We start from the raw sequence: 27,086 nt of genomic DNA, 5'->3' as shown, positions 1-27,086 counted from the left end.
TTCAACAAGCATTTAACTGAGTGTCCAATATGTGTCCAGCGTTGTGCCAGAAGCAAGGCTCCTGTTCTTCAGAGCTTCACAGTCTAATGGGAGAAAAACACCTGTCAATGGATAAATGGCAGCCTTGCGACAAGAGTGGTTACAAACAGTGGTAACCTGGACACTGTTGGAAAGGTCTAAACTAGACCCTATCTGGGGAAAGGAAGTTTTGAAATATGTCTCTAGGTTTCCTAGAGGAAATGAGATCTGAACCAACTATTGTATTCTCATCATCTACTCAGTGACTAGCAGACTCACATTTGGTGAAGTTTGGCAGAAAGAATTCAGAAAGTGAAATACCAGGGAGAGCAGTATAGAGAACAGAATAAAGGACTATGCCTCGAGAGGACTGAGAGTAAGAAAGTGGAATGCAGGGTAGTTCAAAAGCGAGAGTGAGGAAGACGAATGAATCTCCAAAGCCCCTTCCATTGGTATCTAATCCCTTGCTCTCCTTAGCCATACGAGCTACAACCTGAGCCTGGTTTTCCCGCCACTTGCAGGCGGTGTCACCTTCCTGGAGCTCAGGGAATAAAGCCGTTAGCTCTAGGCCACACCCTCTCCGTGGCTCCTCCGACGTTTCCCCTTCTCCAATTACACTCGGAGAACCCCCTCTATTCAGTAAACCACGCCTGTCTTGGAGTTCCCCCGTAAGATCGACTTAATTGGCCCCGCCCCTCGAGGGCTGGCTCTCGGACGGCCCCGCCCCCGAATGCTCGGCTCAGCTTTCCCGCGGACCTCACCAGGGGGCGCAGCGCTACCCGCTCACAGCTGGCGGGAGAGTCTGTCCCCAACACCCCTTCTGACCCAGGCGCCGGCAGTTCCCAGCCGACTACGCCAGCTCTGACTGTAGGAGAGTCCAGGGGGTCCAGGATGGCCGCGACAGGGTCTAGGAGGCCAAGAGTATAAGCGGTGGGGCATCATGCAGGCGGAGCCGCGGCCGATGATGGGGGCCAGCGACGGGGTGACCCTTGGGCTGGAGGCGGGGCCTCCTGCTACCCCGGTGCCTGCCACTGCCACCGCGGGACAGATCCCCGGGTCCTCATCTGGACCCGAACCCAAGAGGAGGCAGCTTGGGACACTGCTCCAGCCCACGGTCAACAAGTTCTCCCTTCGCGTGTTCGGCAGCCACAAAGCAGTGGAAATCGAGCAAGAGCGGGTCAAGTCAGCGGGGGCCTGGATCATCCACCCCTACAGCGACTTCCGGTACTGGGGGCTGAGCAGGGAGGGTGGGGGACACAGATCCCATCCCCACAGCCGCGACCCGCGGACTGGACCCGCCCTACCTTCCACAGTCATTTCATTTCCGGCCCAGGGGTCCCCGGGTGGGATTAAAGAGTCACTTCCTCCAACCTAGCCTGAGAATTCTGAGTGACTTCTCAGGTTGGGAGCGCCGGAAGAAACAAGCAGACCCCGGAGACCTGGATTTCCCGTTTCAGGACCCCAGCACCCCAGCACCCCAGCACCCCACCTGGGCTACGGGGATTACTGGAATTAGGGATCCTTGCCTCCTCTAGTACTTTTTGCTAGATATCTGGGCAATTATGTCATATTCCAAGGCTTAGGGTCAGTCTAAAGGGAGAATCCGAGCTCAGCTATTTTTCCCCTGACCCCCCACTTCCATCCTCAGCACCTGCCTAGTTCAGCAGGGCAGGCTACTAGGAAAACCAGGGACGCTGTTGGAGGGGTGGCGGGGGTGTACAAACAGTTCTGGTAGCTGTCCCTGGTGCTGAAGTCAGGATGTGGTAGAGCAGTGCTGGGACTCACAGCGAATGGGGCAGCAACACAGGGGGCATGGCCACCACCGGAGAGAAGGAAGAGGGTGGGGGCGGGGCCATTTCATGGTCCCCGTCTAGCTGTACCTTTACATCAAGGGCACTAGGGGAGGACAGCAGCCCTGTCCTTGCGGGAAATGAAGGACAGCTATTGGATGAGGTGAGGATGTGTGCAAAGCACCTAACCTGGGAAGCAAAATGAGCCGAAAGGCTGAAGTGTGAATCAGGAGTCTGGAAACACAGTTGGAGACGAAGACATCATCTTGATTCCACAGTCATACACATTGCTTATATGTTCCTTTCTCCCGCTCCCATCTTCTTTACTGCCTCATTCTCACCCCACCTTGCACCCTTTCTAGGCTCTTGTGGTTCTCCCTCTCTTCTCCAGTTTGACCTTCAGATGTATCGCCAGAAGCAGTGTCTCCTCTTTATTATTGTGCTTCTTTTCTGTTCTCTCTGCTGCATCACCCACCAGGCTTGTGACCGTCTGTGGGTCAGGCAGTGAGGATGCTCTATGGCTAAGCGAAACCTCTTTCTCCTCCCCCAGTTCATGGTATAGGATTTCTCCAGTGGCTTAGGAGGGAGTGGGAGAGGGGGTCGAGGATTGTTGTTGATCGAAAGCACACAGTCTAAGATACTGCCTGGAGACTTGAACTTGGGGGCTGCCAAGCTTCTTTCAGTGGCTAAAATAATTGATTTTGCGGTCAGAGTCAGAAGAAGTTGGGTCCTAGGTAGATGTTGTGATTAAGTGTGTCCCAGAGTTAAAACTATCATTGCTCATTGCAACTCTCAGACTGTCCAGTGATTTTTTTAAATGGGGGCTTCACCTATCTTCCTCTGACCTCTTCTTCCTACAGCTTTCACTACAGCATTGTGGCTCTCCCCTACCCATGTCCTTGCTTAGGCTCAGCTAGAGTCTCAGTGGACTCAAGGAGGTTAGGGGAGGAAAGGACTGCAGTGCTTCAAGCCCCGTTCCTTCAAGATCACCTATGCAGCTTCTCTGTATGTGCAGCCCTGTCTGAGGTGCTGTGGAGGGGGAGGGGCATCCTCAAAAAGCTCAGTTCAGTTGGAGGCAGGAGAGTTCATCTCCACTCTGAGACACAGATGAGCAGATCCCAGCAGAGAAACAGGAACCATGGGTCCAACTGTGTTGAGGAGGAGAGTTGGGGTGGGGAAGGCTGGGAAAAGCGTGAAATCCCAGACCACCAGGGGGAAGATAGCTGGGAGAAGCTTCAACCTCTTCAGAAATCTTAGGATAAAAAGTGGTGAGTCATAACACAAACTAGTGCTTGTATAGCACTTTCACATCCATTGTCTCAGTGCATGTTTTTTAAAAGACTTTATTTATTTATTTTTAGAGACAGGGGAAGGGAGGGAGAAAGAGAGGGAGAGAAACATCAATGTGTGGTTGCCTCTCGTGTGCCCAGCACTGGGAACCTGGCCTGCAGCCCAGGCATGTGCCCTGACTGGGAATCAAACTGGCAACCCTTTGGTTCACAGGGCGGCACTTAGTCCGCTGAACTGCACCAGCCAGTGCATATTTTTTACAACAACCCTGTAAGGTTAGCACAGGGTAGTTTATCTTTATTTTTAACTTTAAAAATATTTCATAATAGTGACATAGATCATATACACATATACACATATACACATATATATACTAAAGGTGCTGCATATATATTATATACGGGGTAGGGCAAAATGTAGGTTTCCAGTTGTGAGTACAAGAAATAGTTTATTCTTGTATTATTATTTATTAATTATTGCATTGTTTTCCATATAAACAACTGTAAACCTACTTTTGCCCCACTTTATATATTAAGAAGATATATATATGTGTGTGTGTGTGTATATATATATATATGAGCATATGGAGATGTATGGATATATATTTATATATGGTATAGATAGCAGATACATAGTCTGTATACCTAAACAATAGGTATTTAGAGAGAGTAGTACACTATATAGTGGAGATATACATATGTCATTTATCATTCTCAGGCACACTCCTGTGTGACAACTCTCTAGGTCAGGAGAGACTGTGTTGCTGGCACCCAGAAGCCTCCCTACTGCCCTCACATTCCTTTCCCAAACCCACTATTGGAATTTTCATGGTACCTGTCTCCTTATTTTTCTTTATAGTTTCACATTTTCCTGTGAATTCCTAAATTATAGTTTAGTTTGGTTGTTTCGGAACTTTGAACAAGTAGAATCATCCGGTGTGTATACTTTTGTATCTTACTTTTTTTGGCTCAACATTAAAGTTGTGAGATTATTAATATGTAATGCAGAATGTAGCTGCAATGAAGTGATTTCACAGTTGCATGGTATTGCGAGGCATGACTATATCACAGTGTATTTATCTAATTTATCTGTATTTTTCTATTGATGGACATCCGGCTGTTTTCAGACTTAACGCTGCTATTATGTACTGGGTGGGGGAACTAAAACCCCCTGGAATTTACTTATTAAAAATTGTATAATTTGTGGGGACTTCCGCCAAGATGGAGGCGTAGGTGGAAGCACTGTACCTTCTTGCACAACCAAGTTTAAAAACAACAAAGTTTTAGCAACAAAAACACAGCCAAACCACAGAAAATTGAACTATACAGAAGTCTGACAACAACGAACCCTTCAGCCAAAGTGGAAAGAGGGGCAGAGCCAGCAGCAGAGCGGGGTCAGGCAGGAAAGATCCACCGGACCTACCCGGGCACCTGACCCAGGTGAGCCAGCAGCGGTGGGTGGATCCCAGGTGTGGAGTAGCGGGCGGACCAACTGAGGGCACAAGGCAGTGGACCCACCGAGGGCTGACTACGGTCACACATTCGTGCGCAGATATACCGGTGAAGGAGTGAGCAGTGAGATGGACTGCGCAGGCCCCTGCAGCGGGGAGCAGCAGAAGGCACCGCCATTGCCCCTCTCTGACCCTGCCCCCACATCCAGCGTCACAAACCAGCAACCCGGGTGGCCCTGCCCTGGTGAACACCTAAGACTCCACTCCTCCTACATAACAGGCAAGAACAGAGCAAAACATGGCTCAAGAACAACTCAAAGCCCCAGAGCCGATATATCTAAGCCATGAAGAAATAGCCAAACTTTCAAATGCACAGTTCAAAACACTGGTGATCAGGATGCTCACAGAACTGGTTGATTTTAGTCACAAATTAGACAAACATATGAAGGCTAAACTAATTAAAATTAAGGGAAATGCACAGGAAACCAATAGTAATGGAAAGGAAACTGGGACTCAGATCAAAGGAGTGGACCAGAAGGAGGAAAAAAATGACCAAACAGGAAAGGATGAAGAAACAAGAATTCAAAAACAGGAGGAGAGGCTTAGGAACCTTCAGGACAGCTTTAAACGTTCCAACATACGAATTATAGGGGTACCAGAGAGGGAAGAGGAACAGCCACGAGGGGAAACCTTATTTGAACAAATAATAAAGGAGAACTTCCCCAATGGCACAGGAAATAGACTTCCAGGAAATTTAGGAAGCTCAGAGAGTCCCAAAGAAGTTGGACCCAAGAAGGAACACACCAAGCCACGTCATAATTACATTAGCCAAGATTAAAAGGAAGAAGAGAATCCTAGAAGCAGCAAGAGCTAAGGGGACAGTCACCTACAAAGGAGTTCCCATCAGACTGTCAGCTGATTTCTCAAAAGACACCTTGCAGGCAAGAAGGGGCTGGAAAGAAGTATTCCCAGTCATGAAATCCAAAGACCTACATCCAAGATTGCTCTATCCAGCAAAGCTTTCATTTAGAATGGAAGGGCAGATAAAGTGCTTCTCAGATAAGATCAAATTCAAGGAGTTCATCATCACCAAGCCCTTATTATATGAAATGTTAAAGAGACTTATCTAAGAAGAAGAAGATAAAAAGGATGAACAGTGAAAGGACAGCAAACTCACAGTTATTAAGAACCACACCTAAAACGAAAGCAAACTAAGAGAACAGCTAGATCAGGAGCAGAACCATAGAAATGAAGATCACATGGAGGGTTAGCAACAGGGGAGTGGGAGAAGGAGAAGGGGGGAGAAGGTACAGAAAATAAGTAGCATAGATAGTAGATAGAAAATAGATAGGGGGGAGGGTAAGAATAGTAGGGGAAATATAGAATCTAAAGAACTTGAGACACGTGGTCATAAACTAAAGGGGGGAATGGTGGAGGAGGGCTGTGCAGGGTGGAGGGGAATGAAGGGGGGAAATAGAACAACTGTAATGGCATAATCAATAAAATGTATTTTTAAAAAATGTATAATTTATTCTTACATGTTTAAACTTCAGTCCTCTTCAAAGTCCTCTTCATTTGACGCAATACAACTATCAAGACATTTTTTTCAACTGCTCAGAAAAGTTTTTTTAACTCATCAGTTTTGATGTCTTTGAGTGCTTCTGCTGTTTTTTATTTCACCTCTTCGACAGCAACAAAACATTTCCCTTTGAGGACTTTTTAAATCTGGGGAAGCAAACAAACAAACAAAAATATGTGGCTCCGGCGAGATGGGGTGAATAGAAAGGGTGGGGCACCAGGGTCGTGACGTTTTTGGTCAAGAACCACCTAACGCTCAGTGCAGTGTGGGAAGGTGGGCTCCTAATTTGCCCATCATGAGAAGAGCAAACACGTTGAAAGAGTCTTCAAAAAAAATTCACTAAAGCCAAATATAGCCTCTCACAACCCCAGGTGGTACACTAGTACAGATGTGTTCCCAGAACACTCACCTAGCAGAGGAAGACTGTGTTACAAGGGGTCCACCAACCCTGACTGGGGTAGCTCAGTGGATTGAGCTCAGGCCTGCGAATCAAAGGGTCATGGGTTTGATTCCCAGTGGAAGCACATGCCTGGGTTGCAGGCCGGTTCCCAGAGGGAGATGCATGAGAGGCAACCGTACACTGATGTTTCTCTCCCTCTCTCTTTCTCTTCCCCTCTCTCTGAAAATAAATAAATAAAATCTTTTAAAAAGGGGGTCCACCCTACAGAAGATAATTCTGTTTTGGGGGATCCCCCTCAAATACCCTCTCAAGTTATATGGAATTGCTGGGAATGCAAATATTTAACTTTACTAGATATTTGCCAAACTATTTTCCTAAAGGGTGGGCCTAGTTTACACTCTCATCTGCTGTAAAAGGTCATCTATGTTTTTGTACCTTTGCCCATTCTTGGCCAGGTTAGACTATCTATGGTTAGTGTAGATGGTTGGTGGAATATCACCGTGGCTTTACTCCCTGTTCCACCCACCTTAGGTTTTACTGGGACCTGATCATGCTCTTGCTGATGGTGGGGAACCTCATTGTGCTGCCCGTGGGCATCACCTTCTTTAAAGAGGAGAACTCGCCACCTTGGATCGTCTTCAACGTCCTCTCTGACACTTTTTTCCTGCTGGATCTGGTGCTCAACTTCCGCACCGGCATCGTGGTGGAGGAAGGCGCCGAGATCCTGCTGGCCCCGCAGGCCATCCGCACTCGCTACCTGCGCACGTGGTTCCTGGTTGACCTCATCTCCTCTATCCCTGTGGATTACATCTTCCTGGTGGTGGAGTTGGAGCCACGACTGGACGCCGAGGTCTACAAAACAGCGCGGGCCCTGCGCATAGTGCGCTTCACCAAGATCCTCAGCCTTCTACGGCTGCTCCGCCTCTCCCGCCTCATCCGATACATACACCAGTGGGAGGAGGTGGGGCGGGGAGGTGGGCAGGGGGGCTAACAGTCTTCTCCAGGACAGTGCTATGGGTGGGACTCCTGGCGACTTTATGGGGTGGGCAGATGTGTGGAGCTTCCAAGGGTGGGCTCTCTCCAAAGTTGGTGAGGGAGAAATGGGAAGAGAATGAGGGTTCAGGGGATGGGGTCCCGACGTGAGGATGGTGGTCCAGAGGGTGGAGCACAGCATCTGGACAAACAGTTGAGGGTTAGTTGGACTTTGGGGGGAAGACGTGGGAGGAGAGCTAGGAATTGCAGGGTGTGAAAGAGGCTGGAGTTTCTGCTTTGGGCAGCAGAGTTTCATGGCTGGGAGTGTGGGCTCTGCAACGCCATCGCCTGCGGTCAAATTCCAGCTTTAGTGTTTACTGCGTGAGAGCTAGTTTCCTCTCCTGTAACATGAGAGTGTTACATACACTTACGTGTGATAAGGAGTTAATATCTGCAAAGCACTTGTTCTCGGCAAATTACCTGTTATTATTGGAAGGGAAGAGGGCTGCTGACTTTAAGTCTTCTCCCCATGCCCTGGGGATGTCACACTGTGAAAAGCCACCTCTCCTCATTTCCAGGCTGCACTTTGGCAGCCTGTGCAGCAGCCTTTTCCAGTCTCTGCTGTGACACTGTGATTCTGGGCATATGATTGGCAGCAATTTTCCTATTTATAAGATGAGAGGAGTAACACAGACTACTTTGTATTAGCTATATTTGTGTGCTGGAAAGCTCTAAACAATAATGGCCACTTTTTTTTTAATTCGTGGGGCTGGGAAAATTCAAAGAGAGAATTTGCAAGGCTGGGAATGGAGGAGCACTGTCAGGAAGGGCTCCTGTCCACAGTGGCCCCTCCTCGGAATCCTCAGATCTTTCACATGACCTACGACCTGGCCAGTGCTGTGGTTCGCATCTTCAACCTCATCGGGATGATGCTGCTGCTCTGTCACTGGGACGGCTGCCTGCAGTTCCTGGTCCCCATGCTGCAGGACTTCCCTCCCGACTGCTGGGTCTCCATCAACCACATGGTGGTGAGATCTCCCCACAGCTGTGCCTCTCCTGGGTATTCTAAGGGCTCTTCTGCCCAGTGGTGGGATGACCACAGGGGGCAAGAGGTGGGGGATGCTGTTGAGGTGAATGTCCAAGAGAGAAGACAGGATTGAGGTGGTGGGAAAGTGAGAGGAGAGGGGAAAGAGACCCAGAGGAAGTGTTTGTGTGTTGGAGGGAGCAGACAGAGAAGAAAACCTAGGTAGAAACTGAGGCCCTCAAGCTGCAAAAGATACCCCTTCTGCCTCAGGGCTCCCCAGAACCAAACCTAAGTGCCTCCTTGGAGGTAGATCTGAATGAAGGGGACAGGTAGAAGGACCGAGAGAGAGAGAGAAAGGGCCTGGGGGAGAACAAGGCTCTGAGGGCCCTCTGCCCAGCTGTGTAATACTTTGTTCTCCAGAACCACTCGTGGGGCCGCCAGTACTCCCACGCCCTGTTCAAGGCCATGAGCCACATGCTGTGCATTGGCTACGGGCAGCAGGCACCTGTAGGCCTGCCTGATGTCTGGCTCACCATGCTCAGCATGATTGTGGGCGCCACCTGCTATGCCATGTTCATTGGCCACGCCACTGCCCTCATCCAGTCCCTGGACTCCTCCCGGCGTCAGTACCAGGAGAAGGTCAGCAGGGACAGGACAAGGAAGGGGAGGGCATGAAGGGGTGCTGGAGGCTGGGTAGCTAAACTCGAGGCACATTCTGACGCATACCCTTGTTGGTTCTGTGTCCTTCCTTGCCCCACGTCCATTCGTCCTATGCCCCCGTGTGCACCTTTTTTGTTTGGACCTATACCCCTGTCCGTGGACCTCTCCTCTGCCTGTGCCTGTGCGTTGTGTCCTTCTGTATCCACCATCATCCACTGGTCCTTCTGTGGCCCGGTGTGTCTCCTTTTGTCTCCACGTTTCACTTTTCTGAGTTTGGTCCACGTCTGTGACCTCCCTCCATTTGCATCTGCCTCCACTGTTCTGGCCCCACACCTGCCTCTGTGTCCTTTTGCCTGCTGGCCATTGGCTGGCCCTCTAGTACAAGCAGGTGGAGCAGTACATGTCCTTCCACAAGCTGCCAGCTGACACACGTCAGCGCATCCATGAGTATTATGAGCACCGCTACCAGGGCAAGATGTTCGATGAGGAGAGCATCCTTGGCGAGCTCAGTGAGCCACTTCGGGAGGTAGGACTGAGTGGGGCCCTGGTGGCTCTTCAAGGACCTGGGCTTCTAGGATGCCATCTGGCGTTGAGGATATTGGTCAGCAGAGGGCCCCCGGGAGGCCAGGCTTTGGGGGACTTCCAGGGGTGAAGTTCTTTAAAAAAAACTTTTTTTTACTAATTGATTTGAGAGACAGACAGACAGACAGACCTATTGTTCCACTTATTTACGCATTCATTGGTTGATTCTTGTGCGCATCCTGACCAGGGATGGAATCTAAAGCTGTGGTGTATCGGGACAACACTAACCAACTGAGCCACCTGGCCAGGGCCTTGGAATTCTTACGCCGGCGAAGCGTACATGGGAAGGGGCATCAGGGATCTCTGGTTTTTTGTGAGGATGGTCCTTCAAGGGCTCATGGGAGCGCTCTGAAGGCAGGAGCTTAAGGATGGTCCTAGGCCCCCAGAAGCATCCCCATCCTTGGGTATCATGACCCCAGGGTGGGGCCTCTGGAGCCAGAGTAGCTCGATGAGGGCACCTTGGGACAGAGGGCGCAGCCTGCCTGATGGGCTTCTCCCTTTCCTAGGAGATCATTAACTTCACCTGTAGGGGCCTGGTGGCCCACATGCCGCTGTTCGCCCATGCCGACCCCAGCTTCGTCACGGCGGTGCTCACCAAGCTGCGCTTTGAGGTCTTCCAGCCGGGGGACCTCGTGGTGCGTGAGGGCTCTGTGGGCAGGAAGATGTACTTCATCCAGCACGGGCTGCTCAGTGTGCTGGCACGTGGCGCCCGGGACACCCGCCTCACTGATGGATCCTACTTTGGGGGTCAGCAGGCCTCAGGAAGGGTGGGGGGACTGGAGCAGAGGATAAGGGCAAATGCTGCTCTGGATCAGGGTCCCCACCTGGCCCTGCTGCCTCCCCAGGCCGACTTAATCAGAATCTCTGGGCCTGGGGCCTGCGGCTCTGTAATTTTAAGAAGCTTCTTAAGAGATCCCAGGGCAGAGCCAGGTTGAAAATTTCTGAGCCAGTGGGCCTTTTAGAACCCATAATTGGTGAGCTCCAACGATCCCATGAGGGACGGAGAGTAATCAAGCAGTGCTGTCCCTGGGGGCTCCCTGCTGGTGTGACTCAGGGACCCAGCCTGTTGCACTGGGGGTAGTTCTGCCAGCTGTTGCCTAAAGTGATTTGAAGCTCATAGAATCTCTCGGTCTCCAAACCACACACCACCCTCCAGCATTTCTGCCGTGTTGCCCGTTGCCCTACGGCACTGCTTTTCTCCTTCTGGGCGGTCCTTGGGGTTCATTTGAAGGGGTGCTTCCCCAAGCCCACCCCTTGGGATAGAGCAGCAGAGGTGGATGGAAATCAGAGTGGAGCGGAATGGCTGAGGGTGAGGCCAGGGAGACCTGCCTGATTGTCAGCTTTAACTTCGAGAGTGAGGATGATAACTGTGCAGGTCTGGAGAGTGACAGGCTTGGAGCACTAGGACCCTGGGGTGGGTGAGTAAACACCAGTTTCCCCCACCTGGGGGAGACCCAGAGGACGCTGGGTCGGCTGCTGCAGGCCCAGTGAGAGGGAGTTCTCGGGACAGTGGTTCTGAAGACCTCCTCCCAAATTTGGCAGAGATCTGCCTCCTGACTCGGGGCCGGCGCACAGCCAGCGTGCGAGCCGACACCTACTGTCGCCTGTACTCACTCAGCGTGGACCATTTCAATGCTGTGCTCGAGGAGTTCCCCATGATGCGCCGGGCCTTCGAGACGGTGGCCCTGGATCGACTGCACCGCATTGGTGAGGCCTGTCTGCCAAGCCTTCTCTGGGTCCAACCTGGGCCCTGACCCCTGTCCACAGCAAGAAGCCCCTGTTGTCTTGGGGCCCATGTTCTCCCACTTCAGTGTCGTGCCCTGGCCCACCCCAGTCCCAGCAAATGCCCCCATAGGCCCTTCAACGTTGTAGCCCACTGCCTTTGCAACTCAGCATCTCTTGCCCCTAGAGAGACTGCCCCACAGCCCCAGGCCCCAAGTCCTCCTTCCCTAAGCCCCTGACCTCCACCGTCTCTGATAAGCACTCATCCCTTGACCATCTTCCTGTAACTGATTCTCCACCTCCAGCTCCACCTCCATGCTCTTGGCTCTTATCCCTACCTTCCATTGCTTGACCTTCCAGGTGTTTGAAGGTCAATTCAACCTTTATCTTAAGATTCCTTCACTATCTTTCCCTTCTCCCTCTTGGGACAACCTCTAGGTAAGAAGAATTCCATACTGCAGCGGAAGCGCTCCGAGCCAAGTCCTGGCAGCAGTGGCGGCATCATGGAGCAGCACTTGGTGCAACATGACAGGGATATGGCCCGGGGTGTTCAGGGCCTGGCCCCGGGCACAGGAGCACGGCTCAGCGGAAAACCAGTACTGTGGGAGCCACTGGTGCATGCACCCCTGCAGGCAGCCGCTGTGACCTCCAATGTGGCCATTGCCCTAACTCACCAGCGGGGACCCCTGCCTCTCTCCCCAGACTCTCCAGCCACCCTCCTTGCTCGCTCTGCTCGATGCTCATCAGGCTCCCCAGCTTCTCCACTGGTGCCTGTCCGACCTGGCCCTCTGCTGGTCCGGGGGCCGTGGGCATCCACCTCCCGCCTGCCTGCCCCACCTGCCAGAACTCTCCATTCCAGCCTATCCCAGGCTGGGCGCTCCCAGGTGTCCTTGCTGGGCCCCACCCCAGGAGGAGGTGGGCGGCGACTAGGACCTCGGGGCCGCCCACTCTCAGCCTCCCAACCCTCTCTGCCTCAGCGGGCAGTAGGTGATGGCTCTCCTGGGCGTAAGGGCTCTGGAAGTGAGCGACTGGCCCCGTCAGGACTCCTCGCCAACCCTCTAGGGACAGCCCAGCCCCACAGGCCACCAGTGCCTGGGCCAGCCACCCCTAGAGGCCCCCAGCTCTCTGCCAACATGTGAAACCCTTAGGTAATTCCTTGGGTGCAGTAGTGTGTGCCTGAAGGCAGGTGCGTCTGGGGAAAGCCAAGGATGCCCAAAACACTGCCCTGTGGGAACATCTCCCCTTACTGCCAAGAAGATAGTTTCTGTCCTCTCAGGCACCCTGCTGCCTCCTAACCCATTCACCCATTCATCAGATGTACTGAGCGCCTACCCTGTTCAAGGTACAGTGTTAGTACTGAGTCTCCACTGCCAAATAGAAGAGACTCTAAGCACTCTGACGAAGGTGTTCCCCCAGCCGCGGTCCTGCCAGGTGCAGGCCTGGGCTTGTGATTCCACCTTATTAAGCACAAGTACTTGCCATTGCCATCACTGCCAAGGAACTAGATGTCTGTTTCCCTGCCCGGGTCCGCAGGCTCCACCCGGAGCGTTTACCTCCCAGTCCTCCCAGCACAGCCAGCAAGTTGCCCGTGCCCACTGCTGTCAGATGTTTGGGGTCCCCAGTGTGGGCACCGCCTTCACTGCCGCGTGTAGGCTCCTCCCCGTCTACATCCCCTGAGTGGGAGGGAATATGACTCCTGCCAAGTCCCCTGCTCTCTCTGTCTCTGTGGTAGACTGTCTCTTTGTAAACTGGGAGCCACCTCCTCCCTGTGTCCCCGCCCTAGTGGTGTCCCCGCCCCAGCGGTGTCCCCCTTGAAGCTGAGGGATGTTTGGCGCCTCCTCATTTGGTGTGCCAGCCTAGACCCCCCCAGGAGAGGGGCAAGTGGCTAAATCTTTAGATGGCATGTTTTTTCTTTCCTTCTCTTCCTTATTTATTTATTCAATTATTTAATAATTATATTTATTCATTTGCTAATTTTATTTATTATCAATGCATTTTATTGACCAACGTCTTTATCCATCCCTTCCATCCCCTTCTGGCAGGGAGCCAGGAAGGGGCAACACCCCCGCCCCTCTGCCGGGTCCTGTGGTCCTGGCCCAGCTCCATCAGCAGCAGTCCTGGAACCCTCTTCCTAGTTAGGTGGGGGCAGAAGGGCCATCTGAGCCAGGGGAGGTGGCGGATGTTCTTCCTTTTAAGTTTTTTTCCCTACTGAGTTTGCTGTTGGTGCTAGAGTAAGGAGAGGGCCCAAGGCCCCTGAGCCTACAAAAGGGTGGGCTAGCCAGAGCCCCTGCCTTCTCAGGGACAACAGACCCCCTCCCTCACCCTTGTTGCCACTCCGACTCCACGGCATTGAAGAATGTGGGGCTGGGACCCCAAAGCTTATTTTCTTCTGGGTGGGGACTTCTGGAATACTAGGTATGTGGAGAAAGTTTTATAATTGCTTCCAAATAACTAGGTTTTAAAAAAAATAGAGACACTCATTTCGGCTCCTGGTTTGTGTGCGGAACAAAGAAGGAATTTCTGGGTGCAGGCGGAGGCACCTCACCCCACAAGACACGAGGTGGCCCTAAGAGCGGCCAAAAGTGGCCTCCTGGTAGGAGTTGTGAGACAGTGATGAGATGGGCCCCCCAGGACCCACCTGCCCCACCTGCCCCAGAGGGCGGTGCTTTGATGTCACTGTCAGTTACAATGAAGGAAGAAGTGGCGCTGTCCTTGGGAGAGAATCAGATGACCGTGAAGGCCACACACAAGAACATCAGACTCTATGGATATGAAATATTTCTAAAACAGTGGATTTAAGGAGGTTGGACATGACTGCCCTGTTCTCCTCCCCCCCCCTCCAGCTGTGGGAAGCCTGGGGGAATAGAATTAGCCGGTTAAGCTGGGATTAAAGGCTCAGAGCATCTTAGGGTCCAGCTAAGAGCATTGGGCGAGAGCACTGGAGCTGCCGGACGGCCAGACTCTGCGGGCCTGTGTGGCGAGGGGGGATGGGCGAGCCTGGGAGCAGACAAAACAGACGGAGGGTGTGGGTGGCGTGGAGTGGAGGGATGGGGTCCAGGGCTGGCTGGGTCAGAGGGGGAGGAGCATCTCAGGACACACTCAGCACTCGCATGATGTTGGTGTAGCCAGAGCCAGGTCGCCAGCCTGTCACCACAATCACCAGGTCTCCAATGTAAAGGAAGCCACGAAGCTTTCCTGGGGCAGGGGAAGAAGACAACCACCACCCACTGAGAGACCCAGGCCAGCCCCGTGATGACAGCCAGCTACCACCTTCTAACAGGTAGCGCCACAAGAAATGTGACTGCTGCGTTATATCAGAACTGCAGGTATGTCTGTGGATGGCATGGGGGTGTTGCTAAGCAGCAAATCTGTCCATCTGTGTTGCTAGGCCAGTAGGAAGAGGTGGAGTATGATCATAGCCAGTTTCAAAATAGATTTTTGTTCTGGCGACAGGGGACTAGGTCCTCTTTCTCCTTTCACTTCCTGCTCCTCGTGTCCCACTCGGGCTCCAGTCACCTGGTGCAGGCGACAGCTGGGCTGACTTCTTGGGAAAGATCTTGACCTCTCTCCCTCTACCCTCTTCCCCTCTGCACGCCCCACAGAGCCCAAAATATCTCTGAGTGTTACTGAACCTCACAGTAAATCTGGGACCAGAGGATAGAGGCAAGGCCCTTAGAGTGGGTGTGGAAAGTGGGGAGTGGGGGTCATGATACAAACCCAGGGTGGGTGGGGAGGAAGTCTAGAGGACTCACCACTTTCAATGCCAAATTGAACCCGGCGATCCACATCATCTGCCCAGATGGCCACTGGAGGTTCACGGTAAAGCAAGGGAAAGACTCCTCGGCATAGGTGGGCCTGGCGGGCAGCCTGCGCAGAGCGGGTGACAGCAATGACCGCTGCCCGAGGTCGGTACCGAGACAGAAGCTGGGCTGAGCTGAAGGAGGCAGAGAAGGTCAACCCAGAGAGTGAGAGAGAGCTGAATCAGGAAACCAGAGTTTGGGTTCTGGTTCCAGATGTCGGTGACAAGCTCTGTGACCCAAGTTCGGTCGGTCATATTTTTCTGGGCCTTGGTTTTTCTTGCCTGTTAAGTGGGTATAAGAATATTCCCCTTTTGCCCTGGCTGGTGTAGCTCAGTGGATTGTGCAGGGGCCTGCGAACCAGGGGATCGTGGTTTGATTCCCAGTCAGGGCACATGCCTGGGTTGCAGGCCAGTTACCAGCAGGGAACACACGAGAGGCAACCACACATTGATATTCTCTCCCTCTCTCCTTCCCTTCCCTCTCTAAAGATAAATAAATAAAATCTTAAAAAAAAGAATACTCCCCTTTCCTACCACACAAAAGATATAATGAAGGATACATCATCAAATGAAATAGTAACAAAAAGCTTCTTTGAGAAACAAAACCTTTCTGAGAAGATAATATATAGTACTTACCTTAAAAAGGTCTCTGGTTAATCCTCACAAGCCCATGAGGAAGCATATAGAGCCTGGGTAACCTACCCAAGGTGTCATTTCAGAACAAACACTTGAACTCAGAGCTTCTGGGTCTGGGCCCTTCTGCAACACCTCAGCAGGGTAAGACTTTGTGGGCCAAATGCAAAGGACTTGCTCCCGAGCCCAGGAGCCCAAATGGCCTGGAAGCCAATGCGTCCAATGCTGTGCCTTCCCCTTCTACCCCTGGAGCTCACTGGTGCAGTTCCTGTGTGCTCCAGGTCCACCTCTTCCAGCCCTGGATCTCACAGCTACCTCTCCTCTTGCACCAGAATGATATTCTTCGTCTCCCATGACAAAACATAACCCATAAGCCTGTGACCCATCCCCACCCACCCCTGACCCAAAGGCTTGTCTTGGTGCTCACGGAGTCCCTCTCACCGGCCAGTCGTGGTCAGCACGATGATGGCTGAAGCACAGCACTTGAAGGAAGCTTCCACAGCGCCAATGGCAGTGACTTCAGTGGGATCACGGCTCAGCGGTGCTGCCCGGCGCAGCTCCTCAAACAACTGCCGGTGGTAGACTGCAGCCTCTGCCTCCCGAGCAATCTGCAGGCACCAGGAGGTCAGGCTTGGGCAGGGGCGCTGGGTTTTGCAGGGACTTGGCTGTCCAGCCCATCTGCCTTGCATTATGAGCACCTACCGCATGCTGCATCATTACGGCCTCCACGGGAAATCTGCCTTTGGCAGTTTCCCCTGACAACATGATGCAGTCTGCACCATCCAGCACAGCGTTGGCCACGTCGCTCGTCTCTGCCCGTGTTGGCCGGGGCTTACTGATCATGCTCTCCAGCATCTGGGGGACATCTGGATGTCAGAGCTGTGGGAGCCACACTCCGATCAGGGAAGCTACTTCTCTGACATCCACACTCTCAGAGTGCCCTGAAAGCCAGGATCACAGCCACAAAAGGTGTCATTGTTTGAAAAAGGGGCTCACAGTATCTCTCCCTAACTTCATTGTTTGAGGATCAAACATTGAACAGCCAAATGTGCTATAGAGCTAAGGTGCAGGTGTTCACCCTCAGGTGTCCCCAAAAGCCACAAAGTGCCCCTGCCCTCTTCAGGCTCACTCCAGACCTGTGTGGCACAGACAACTGGTTTGCCCGCCAAGTTGCAACGTCCAATCATCATCTTCTGAGCTAGGAAAACCTTCTCTGCTGGGATCTCGATGCCCAGATCACCCCGTGCCACCATGATGCCGTCGCTCACTTCCAGGATTTCATCAAACCTGGGTGGTTGGGGCAGTCAGGGCTGGGGAAGAGCCAGGAGAAGCTGGGGAAAGGAGATGGGAGAAGAGGAAGAGCTAGGGGGCTGTTAAGGGCCTGACAGGGAACAAAGGCCATGCCTCACTTCTTCACGCCTTCGTGGTTCTCGATTTTGCTAATGATCTTAATGGCCTGTCCTTCTGGACCCAGAGCAGCTCGGACCGCAGCCACATCGCTGGCTTTCCGCACAAAGGAGGCAAAGATGATGTCTACGCCATGCTGCACCCCAAAGCGCAGGTCCCGGGCATCTTGCTCCGACAGCCCTGGCAAGTCCACCTGGGCGCCCGGCAAGTTCACGCCCTTCCGGCTGCCCAGGACGCCGCCGTTCTCCACCTCGGTCTCCAGTCCCTCTGGGCCTGTGGGCATGGAAAGAGCCAGCCTAGGTCAGGGGCGAGGCCGCGAGCAGAGCCAAGGCGCAGGGAACAGGGGCTTGGACCCCTCAAGGGATTAGGAACCGCGTTCCATTCCAGTCGTCCGTCTGCTCTCGGCCTGGGCTCCACACTGAACGGGCACCGGGTGGACTTCTGTGGAAGAAACGACTGCCCCGCCAGTCCAGCCCCAAGCCAGGGTGAGCCCAGGAGTCTGGATGCTGGGGGCTCCCCGGACGAGCTGGGTTAGGACGCCTGCGGGGTGGCGGGGCGGGTGCGCAGGGCAGATGCGGGAGCCCGCGGGGAGAGCGCGCACCCAGCTCCGCGCGCGCGGGAGGCGCGTCCATACCGACTTTCTTGACCACGAGGGAGATGAGCCCGTCGTCGATGTAGATGCGGCCCCCCACCGGCACGACCCTGAGGATGTTGGGGTAGTCCACCCACACGGTGTTCGCGTCTCCTCGCGTCTGGAACGTCGGGTCCACGGTCACCAGCACCCGGGAGCCCTTCACTAGCTCCACTTCCGACTCCGGGCCCTGGGGGCAGAGCCACGACCCGAGGTTGGCCCCTCCCCACGCCCCGCCCCCTGGGCAACTGCCTCCACGCCCTGCAGTCAGTGCCCCGCACGCTGGACCCGCTGGCCCGCACCAGCTGGGCCGGACCGGACCGCCTCTCACCCCCCGCAGGATCCCGGTGCGAATCTCTGGTCCTTTGGTATCCAGAGCGATGGCCACCGGTCGGTAGCCGAGTGGGGAAGCCGCGAAGCTCTCCACCGCCTCTCGGACATTGGCGATGGACTCAGCGTGGTACTGGTGACAGAACCGAGTGGAGATTTCAAGGGAAGGTGGCCAGGACCTCGAGGCATCCTCTAACCCCGCCGCCTCCTGTGGCCCCTTCCCGAACCTCATGTGAGCCATGGGAGAAGTTGAGTCGAGCAATGTTCATCCCGGCCTTGATCATCTCCTTCAGGCGCTCTACGGAGCGAGATGCGGGCCCTGGAACCAGAGAGTTCGCTCAGACAACTTGCTCCCCAAACCGGAGAGACAGCCACCGCCCTCTGAGACACCGCGTGCCACAGAAGTCTTGTTACCTGACCTTTCTTCCCTGACCAATCTCTGTTCACAAGTCAGAAACTACATTCCTCTCTCCAGCCGACACCTTGGGAGGCAGCCCTGTGTGGAGGAGGAGGCGCTTGGAGGGGCGTCCTCAGCTAGGTCTGAAGGAGGTAACTGTGTCTGCAGTGAGGTAAGCGCTGCAGTTTGGGGCTAACCCCAGGGTATGAGCGAGGCACAGCAGGGAGTGGGTACTGGGCTGTAGAGCTGATAGGCCTCATTCTGACTGAGGAGAATTGAGTTGGACCCCATTTCTGCTTGTTGACAGGCAACAAGCTTGTTGACAGGCAACAAGCTTGTTGACAGTTACTCTGCTGTGTAACTGAGAGCCAAGCTCTCCAGCCCCTACCTAAAGCTAATTCTTTCTTTCCTTTTAAAGAGGAGAGAAACATCAACATGCAAGAGACCCAGCCCATAACCCAGGCATGTGCCCTGACTGGGAATTGAACCACAACCTTTTGGTTCACAGGCGGGCACTCAGTCCACTGAGTCACACCATCCAGGGCTAAAGCCAATTCTCCCCCCCCCCCCCTTTATTGATTCTAGAGAGCGGGAAAGGGAGGGAGAAAGAGAGAGAATCATTGGTGTGAGAGAGAAACATCCATCCGTCACTTCCTGCAGTCGCCCTGACTAGGGACTGAATCTCTATCCCAGGCATGTGCCCTGATCAGGAATCAAACCCACGACCTTTTGGTTTGCCAGATGACACCCAACCAACTGAGCCACACCGGCCAAGGCTAAAGCCATTTCTTGTATTTGCACATTAGATCTCCTCCTGCTCACCTGCTCAAAGACAGATTTAGCCACTCTCCAGTCCTCGATGTTATCAATGTTTTCCTTTTAATTGCATCATTCTCATCAGCAGGTAAACCTGCTGTTATTTCTTCCATCAAAAAAATTCTCTTATTCCCAATTCCCCCTCCAGCTGCAGTCCCATTTCTTTGCTCTCCTTAGCAGCAGGACTCATTGTGAGACTTTTCTGCACTTGCTGCCTCCAGTCCCCTCCTATTCTTCGTTCCAACTCTAGTCAGGTGTCCACACCCCCATCCCCTCCACTGCCTCTGTCCTTGTCAAGATCACCAAGAATCTCAGTGTTTTTGCTGAATCTAATGGTCAATTCTCAGTCCGTATCTTGGCTGGCCCATCGGCAGCACTGGACACGTACCTTCCTCACTTGTCCTCTGGGACACCACACTCTGGACGAGCTCTTGCCTTGCTCGCTCTCCTTCTCAGCCTCACTTGCTCCTCCCCGCCCTTAACATTAGATGTCCCATTCTGTCATTTTGTTATCACTCCGTTGATGGTCTCAAATATTTTTATGGCTTTAAATACCATCTATACGCTGACAATTTATATCTCCAATTTTGTTTCCCAAATTTATATCTTCAATTCAGACCTCTTTTCCACACCCTGAGCTGTGTATCTGATTGCCTATTCTGTGTCACACTTGAGTGTCTAATATGCATCACAAAGTCACCTTTCCTCAAACTGAACACCTGCTCTCCTCCCCCCCCCACCTTTCCACAACAGTCTTTCCTGCTCAGCTGATAAAGCATCCTTTTAGTCCTCAAACCTAAAGCCTTGGTGTCATCCTTCACTCCTTTTTTACCCTCACCCTACCCTACATCCAATCCATTGGGAAGTCTTTCAAAATGCATTCAGAATCTAAATACATCTTTTTAATTTAAATTTTTATTTTTTAATTACAGTTTACATTCAGTAGGATCTGATGATTTCTCATTACCTCCACTGCCACTACCTGGTCTGACCTAGAAATACTGCAGGAGCAGCTTCTGCGCTTCCTTCCAAACCCACCTCCAATCTATTTTCCATATAGCAGCCAGAGTGGTTCTGTAAAACATAAGTAAGAGCGTGTTGTTTCCCCGCTCAAAACTCTCCCGTAGTTTTCCATTTTAGTCGGAGGAACCCAACTCACATTCTAAAAACTCTACCAAGTCCTACATCATCTCACCCTCCCCTGAAATTCCTACATTTTCCCTACTCTTCTTTCCCTTGATGGTTTCTGACCATCCCAGCCTTCTTGACTTGCTTGGGGTCTTCATGCCAACCATTCCTTCTGCCTGGAGCACTCTTCCCTAGACGTTTGAATCCATCATTCTCTCATCCCATTCAAATCTTTGCTCAGGTCTAATTTTTTAAATAATGGCTTCTCTGATAGTCTGTGATTGTAGGACTGCAGATCACTTCTTGCCCTGGCATCTTTGACGACCTTCAGCATGCTCTATTGTTTTTTCTTTCATAGTATTAACCACTTTCTCTTATTATTAGTATTATTGTTATTTTTATTCTCACCCAAAGACTTTTTTAATTGCTTTCAGGGAGAGAGGAAGGGAGAAGTAACATCGATATGAAAGAGAAATGTCAGTTGGTTGCCTCCTATGTGCTCCTGGACTGGAGGTTTGACCTCTAGCCTTCCAGTTACTGGATGATGCTCCAACCTCCTGAGCCATACCAGCCAGGTCAATAGAAGGAGGACCCCCCAAAAAACCAGAATGCTCTTCTGGATGGCAGATCTCTTGTAGCACCAACTTCCCCTGCTGGGTGAGTATTCTAGAAACACATCTGTATCAGTGTACCACCAGGTGTTGTCATGACAGGCTGTGTTAGGATTTAGTGAAATTAAAAAATATATTTTATTTATTCATTTTTACAGAGAGGAGAAGGGAAGGAGACAGAGAGGGAGAGAAATGTCAGTGTGTGGTTGCCTCTCACATGGCCCCCACTGGGGACCTGGCCCACAACCCAGGCATGTGCCCTGACTGGGAATTGAACCAGTGATCCTTTGGTTCATAGCCTGGGCACTTTGGTTCACTGAGCTACACCAGCCAGGGCATGAATTTTTTGAAAACTCTTTCACAAAATTTGCCCATTTCATGATGGGCAATTTACAAGTGCACCTGCCCACATTGCGCTGAGTGTTCAGCAGTTTTTGACCAAAAAACACCATGACCACCATGCCCCAACTTCCCTATAAATCCAAATCATGCCCTCAGCTACTTTTTTGTTTCCCTGGATGAAAAAAATGTCCTCAGAGGGAAACGTTTTGCTGAGGTAGAAGATATGAAACAAAAAAATGGTAGAGACTTCCAGCCAAGATGGAGGCACAGGTGGAAATACTGTACCTCCTTGCACAACCAAGTTTAAAGACAACAAAGGTTTAGTAACAAAACGCAACGAAAACAGACAGAAAATTGAACTGTATGGAAGTCCGACGGCAAGAAACCATTCATCCAGACCGGTAAGAGGGGCACAGGAAAAAGTGGCCGGTGGACCCAGGTGCTCAGGCGGTGGTTGGCAGATCCCAGGCATGGGGTGGCAACAGGTGGACCCAGTGAGGGCACAAGATGTCTGGCTGACCAGGGTCACACATTCACACGCAGATAAACTAGGCAAAGAAGTGAGCAGTGAGACAGACTGTGCAAATCAGGTATCCAACGAAGGGAATTAAAGCCAAAAAGCACCAGCTGGAAAAACTTTCAGGGGTTGAGGTGCTGGGAGAAGCTCCCAGGCTCACAGAGAGTTCATTGGAGAGACCCACAGGGTCCTGGAGGGTACGCAAGCCCACACACCTGGGCACCAGTACCAGAAGGGCCCAATTTGCTTGTGGGAAGTGGCAGAGGGGGCCGAAATCCAAGTGAGAGCAGAAAAAATACCATTGCCCCTCTCTGACCCCACCCCCACATACAGCGGTAACTACCCAGCCACGTGGTTGCCTCGCCCTGGTGAACACCTAAAGCTCTGCCCCTCATATATAACAGGCTCGACCTTACCAAAAAATTATGATGCAAATGGAAGAACAGATCAAAGCTCCAGAAATAATACAAGTAAGTGACCAAGAGATAGCCAACCTGTCAGATGCACAGTTCAAAACACTGGTGATCAGGATGCTCACAGAACTGGTTGATTTTGGTCGCAAATTAGATGAAAAAATGAAAGCTACACTAAGTAAAATGAAGGAAAATGTACAGGAACCAATAGTGATGGAAAGAAAACTGGGACTGAAATCAATGGAGTGGACCAGAAGGAAGAAATGACCAAACAGAAAAGAATGAAGGAACAAGAATTCAGAAAAATGAGGAGAGGCTTAGGAATCTCCAGGACATCATTAAACGTTCCAACATCCAAATCATAGAGGTACCAGAAGGGGAAGAGGAAGAGCAACAAGTGGAAAACTTATTTGAACAAATAATAAAGCGGAACTTCTCCAATCTGGCAAAGGAACTAGATTTCTAGGAAGTACAGGAAGCTCAGAGAGTCCCAAAGAAGGTGGACCCAAGGAGGAACACACCAAGGCACAGCATAATTACATTAGCCAAGCTTAAAATGAAGGAGAGAATCCTAGAAGCAGCAAGAGAGAAAGGGACAGTCACCTACAAAGGAGTTCCCATCAGACTGTCAGCGGATTTCTCAAAAGACACCTTACAGGCAAGAAGAGGCTAGAAAGAAGTATTCCAAGTCATGAAATCCAAAGACCTACATCCAAGATTGCTCTATCCAGCAAAGCTTTCATTTAGAATGAAAGGGCAGATAAAGCGCTTCCCAGATAAGGTCAAGTTCAAGGAGTTCATCATCACCAAGCCCTTCTTATATGAAATGTTAAAGGGACTTATCTAAGAAAAAGAAGATAAGAAAGATGAACAGTGAAAGGACAGCAAACTCACACTTATTATTAACAACCACACCTAAAACAAAAGCAAATTAAGCGGATAGCTAGATCAGGAGCAGAACCATAGAAATGGAGATCACATGGAGGGTTAGCAACAGGGGAGTGGGAGGAGGAGAAGGGGGGAGAAGGTACAGAGAATAAGTAGCATAGACTGTAGGTAGAAAATAGACAGGGGGAGGGCAAAAATAGTATGGGAAATGTAGAAGCTAAAGAACTTATGACACATGGACATGAACTAAAGGGGGGGAATGGTGGGGGGAGGGGTGTGCAGGGTGGAGGGGAATGAAGGGGGAAATGGGACATCTGTAATGGCATAATCAATAAAATATATTTAAAAATAGGCAGAAACACTTAAAAGGCATCAAAATCAACAAGTTCAAAAACCGTTTTGAGCAGTGGAGAAAATGTCTTGATAGGCGTATTGTATCAAATGGAGAGAACTTTGAAGGTGATTGAATGAAACATGTACGAATAAATACACAACTTTTTAATAAATAAATTCTGTTTTTGGGTCTCCCCTCTTATTTATCGCTTTCTAACATACAGAGTAATTTATTGTGCTTATTATTTATTACCTCACCTGGCTAGATTGTCAGCTTCCCAAGAGTAGCGATTTTTGTTCATTTCACTGATCTACTACTCCAAAACCTTATCTACCAAGTGCTCAACAAATATTTGCAGAACGACACCCTGGCCCATGCGGCCTCTTTGGTTGGGCAATTCTCCCACAAACGGAAGGGTCCGTGGTCCAATCTCCAGCCAGGCCATGCGCCTGGGTTTCCTTCAGCTCTGTCCTGTGGGGCGCATATTAGAAACAACAGATTGTTCTCTCTCCCTTCCTCTCTCTCTAAAACTAAATAAATAAAACCTTTAAAAATTTTTGCTTGAATGAATGATTCATGAAGTCTCAAAGGAGACAAAAGAGGAGGAAGCACCTCGAAAAGCCCTGCAACAACAGAAAAGCCCTGCAATGCTTCAGGGGACGGAGGGTGCTCACCTATGGTGGCAATGATGCTGGTACTTCGAGCAGCCACGGGCTCCGAGTCGATGTCCAGCAGGCAGAGGTGTTCCAGGAAGGTGTCTGCCATTGCCGCTGACAGCTGCTGCCTCTGGAAGAAGGCCGTGCCCACCTCCTGGGTCAGTTGGGCTACACTGGCCCGCCGCAGGTACCCCGCTGGCCCTGCAGTAGAAGGGGACCACATAGGCACCTGGCTCTCACCACTTTATCTCGCACACCCTCTATTCCTTCCCTCAGCTCTCCAGTTTTTGTGGAGTTCTACTTATGAACTGGGCATTATGCATACAGTATCTTACATAGTCACAAGGATCCTATCAAGCAGGTACGGTTAAATGCTCTACGATCATCCTCATTTTACAGATAAGGAAAGAGAGAAGTTGAGAAAGATTAAATAAATTGCCCAATATCATAAAGCTTCTCAGTAACAGAGATGGGATTCACACCCCGGTCTGACTAACTCCAAGCTGAAGTCCAGCTATCTGATCCCCACACTGCCCAACTTCTTGCCCTTTGGCTGCTGACTCCCCTCTGCCTCAGCCTCTGCCTCCGCCTTGATAGCTCATTATTCAGGCCCAGAATCACCCAGTCCCCTTTCTAAGGTCCCTGTTGTTGTCCTTCCAATTGCTGGATTTTCCATCCCCTCCTCTGAGTTTCCTCAGCTCCTTCAGTTTCTATTTCACCCAGGTCCCGAGGTCCTGCAGCTTGGCTCAGCCCAGAGGAGCCGCTCTGGCCATACCCTCCATGCTGCAGTACGCCGGCTGGGCTCTGGTGATCTGCTCCACCCGTCAGGCTGCCCCACTGGGGCTGAGGCCCCGCTGGGCTGGCGATCAGTTCTGCTTACTGGTTAAAGTGTCACCAGTGTCTCCCTGTCACTGAAAGCCCCTTGGACCAGGGGTCAGAGTCCAAGAATCATGGGAGTGCCCCATGGCTCCCATGCTGCGGGTTCTTCTCTGCCTGGTAGAAGAGGCCCAGACCAGGGTTCATAATTTAACACAGAGGAGACCTCAATGAATAGAGACCCTCCGAAAACTCCTCCTAGACAGCAGATATGCATCTTTTGCACCCTCCACCCCCCACTTCTGATTCTATTCTCATCTTCCTCCCCCCTTTAAAAAAATTTAATGTATTAATTTGGGAGAGAGCAAGAGAGTGAGCTGTTGTTCCACCCATCAATGCACCCATTGGTTGATTCTTGTGAGTACCCTGAGAGGGGATTGAACCCTCAACCTTGGTTCTTTGGGGCTGACACTCCCACCTACTCAGCTACCTGGCCAGGGCTCTTCCCCCTCTTTTCACTGACTTCTGTTGACCCTTCTTACCTCCTGGAGCCCCAGTTAGAATGGACTTTGCTAAGTCCCTTTGGGACTTGAAGATCCATGACCAAAGCTGTTGGGGTTTTGTGTTCTCATTCTCCTGGATCGACATGCTCCCAGTGTGTGGGCTGGGGCTGCCCAGAGTGCAGGGAGAGGAGGAGAGGAGACAAAACTGCTGGTCTTATCTAAAAGAGCCAGAGAGAAGAAAAGGGGCACACCCAGTAGGCTGCCTCTGTCTCCACACAGAGTCCCTTCCCCAGACCTACTGGTTCTTTTCCCTGCCTTCTGGCATTCCCCCCTTGTTCATATTTGCTGGTACATTTTTTTCTTTTAAAAAAATTTATTTTTCAATTACAGCTTACATTCAATATTATTTTGTATTTGTTTCAGGTGTACAGCACAGTGGCCAGACAATCATGTACTTTACAAAGTGGTCTCCCTGATATTTCCAGTAGCCGCCTGGCCCCATACACAGTTATTGCAGTATTATTGACTATATTGCCTCCTCTGTACTTTACATCCTTGTGACTATTTTAACTACCAATTTGTACTTCTTAATCCCCTTGTGTCTTCACCCATTCCCTTATAACCCCTCTCATCTGGCAACCATCAAAACTCTCTTCAAATCCATGATTCTGCCTCTGTTTCTGTTTACTTAGTTTTTTTCACATTCAATTGTTGATAGGTATGTATGTATTTATTGTTCATAGTTTTGATCTTCCTTTTCTTAAATAAATCCCTTTTAAATTTCATATAAAAATGATTTGGTGATGATGAATTCCTTCCATTTTTTTCTTGTCTGGGAAGCTCTTAATCTGCCCTTCGATTCTAAATGATAGCTTTGCTAGGTAGACCAATTTTGGCTATAGGTCCCTGTTTTTCATGACTTTGAGTATTTGTTGACAATCCCTTCTGGCCTGCAAAGTTTCTTTTGAGAAATCAGCTGACAGTCTTATGGGGACTGTCCCTGTAGGTAAGTAACTGCTTTTTCTCTTGCTGTTTTTAAGATTCTCTCTTCATCTTTAACCTTTGCCTTTTTAATTATGATGGAGTGGCCTCTTTGCGTCTATTTTGTTTGGGACTCTCTGTGCTTCCTAACCTTGCACGTCTATATTTCCTTTACCAAATTAGAAAAGTTTTCCTTCATTATTTTTTCAAATACAGTTCCACTTTCTTGCTATTTCTCTTCTCCTCTGACACCCCTATGATGTGAATGTTGGAATGCTTGAAGTTGTCCTAGAAGCTGCTTACACTATCCTAATTTTTTAAAATTATTATTTCTTCTTGTTGTTCTGATTGGTTGTTTTTTTTTCCCTTATGTTGCAAATCATTGATTGGATTCTTG

The 27,086-nt window shown here is 50.9% G+C and overlaps 2 protein-coding genes across 3 annotated transcripts; one reads left to right on the top strand and one right to left on the bottom strand.

The window, feature by feature from the left end:
- The first annotated feature begins 862 nt into the window (after nucleotides 1-862).
- On the top strand, nucleotides 863-13,392 carry HCN3 (hyperpolarization activated cyclic nucleotide gated potassium channel 3). Its single transcript, XM_037132514.2, has 8 exons — nucleotides 863-1,242; nucleotides 7,059-7,488; nucleotides 8,366-8,527; nucleotides 8,944-9,162; nucleotides 9,563-9,709; nucleotides 10,272-10,512; nucleotides 11,308-11,472; nucleotides 11,926-13,392. The coding sequence occupies exons 1-8, from the start codon at nucleotides 959-961 to the stop codon at nucleotides 12,624-12,626; spliced, it is 2,349 nt and encodes a 782-aa protein (XP_036988409.2). The 5' UTR covers nucleotides 863-958; the 3' UTR covers nucleotides 12,627-13,392.
- A 922-nt stretch (nucleotides 13,393-14,314) lies between these two features.
- On the bottom strand, nucleotides 14,315-25,879 carry PKLR (pyruvate kinase L/R). Of its 2 annotated transcripts, none has more exons than XM_037132515.2 (11): nucleotides 25,748-25,879; nucleotides 24,408-24,590; nucleotides 18,515-18,606; nucleotides 18,289-18,420; nucleotides 17,961-18,147; nucleotides 17,329-17,599; nucleotides 17,056-17,206; nucleotides 16,622-16,774; nucleotides 16,361-16,527; nucleotides 15,240-15,421; nucleotides 14,315-14,682 (listed from the first exon to the last, which is right to left on the bottom strand). In XM_037132515.2, exons 1-11 carry the CDS (start codon nucleotides 25,851-25,853, stop codon nucleotides 14,576-14,578), a joined length of 1,731 nt encoding a protein of 576 aa, XP_036988410.2. In that variant the 5' UTR covers nucleotides 25,854-25,879; the 3' UTR covers nucleotides 14,315-14,575. The 2 variants fall into 2 exon arrangements, with proteins under 2 accessions (XP_036988410.2, XP_036988411.2); XM_037132516.2 differs by lacking the exon at nucleotides 25,748-25,879 and adding an exon at nucleotides 25,165-25,272.
- Between the last annotated feature and the right edge of the window lie 1,207 nt (nucleotides 25,880-27,086).

Source organism: Artibeus jamaicensis, unplaced genomic scaffold (genome assembly GCF_021234435.1).
Source record: "Artibeus jamaicensis isolate MK-2021 breed Jamaican fruit bat unplaced genomic scaffold, CSHL_Jam_final contig_447, whole genome shotgun sequence".
Lineage (NCBI taxonomy): Eukaryota > Metazoa > Chordata > Mammalia > Chiroptera > Phyllostomidae > Artibeus > Artibeus jamaicensis.
The sequence above is the reverse complement of the archived record's forward strand: the minus strand, read 5'-3'. Positions and strand labels throughout refer to the sequence as shown.

Bases quoted from the DNA above. Each gene is read 5' to 3' on its own strand.
- HCN3 (XM_037132514.2), top strand. From the start codon at position 959: ATGCAGGCGGAGCCGCGGCCGATGATGGGGGCCAGCGACGGGGTGACC. The intron at 8,528-8,943 runs GTGAGATCTCCC...TTTGTTCTCCAG, and splicing joins TCTCCATCAACCACATGGTG to AACCACTCGTGGGGCCGCCA. The intron at 9,710-10,271 runs GTAGGACTGAGT...TCCCTTTCCTAG, and splicing joins TCAGTGAGCCACTTCGGGAG to GAGATCATTAACTTCACCTG.
- PKLR (XM_037132515.2), bottom strand. From the start codon at position 25,853: ATGTCGATCCAGGAGAATGAGAACACAAAACCCCAACAGCTTTGGTCA. The intron at 17,600-17,960 runs GTATGGACGCGC...CCATGCCCACAG, and splicing joins CCTCGTGGTCAAGAAAGTCG to GCCCAGAGGGACTGGAGACC. The intron at 16,528-16,621 runs GTAGGTGCTCAT...TGGTGCCTGCAG, and splicing joins CCGTAATGATGCAGCATGCG to ATTGCTCGGGAGGCAGAGGC.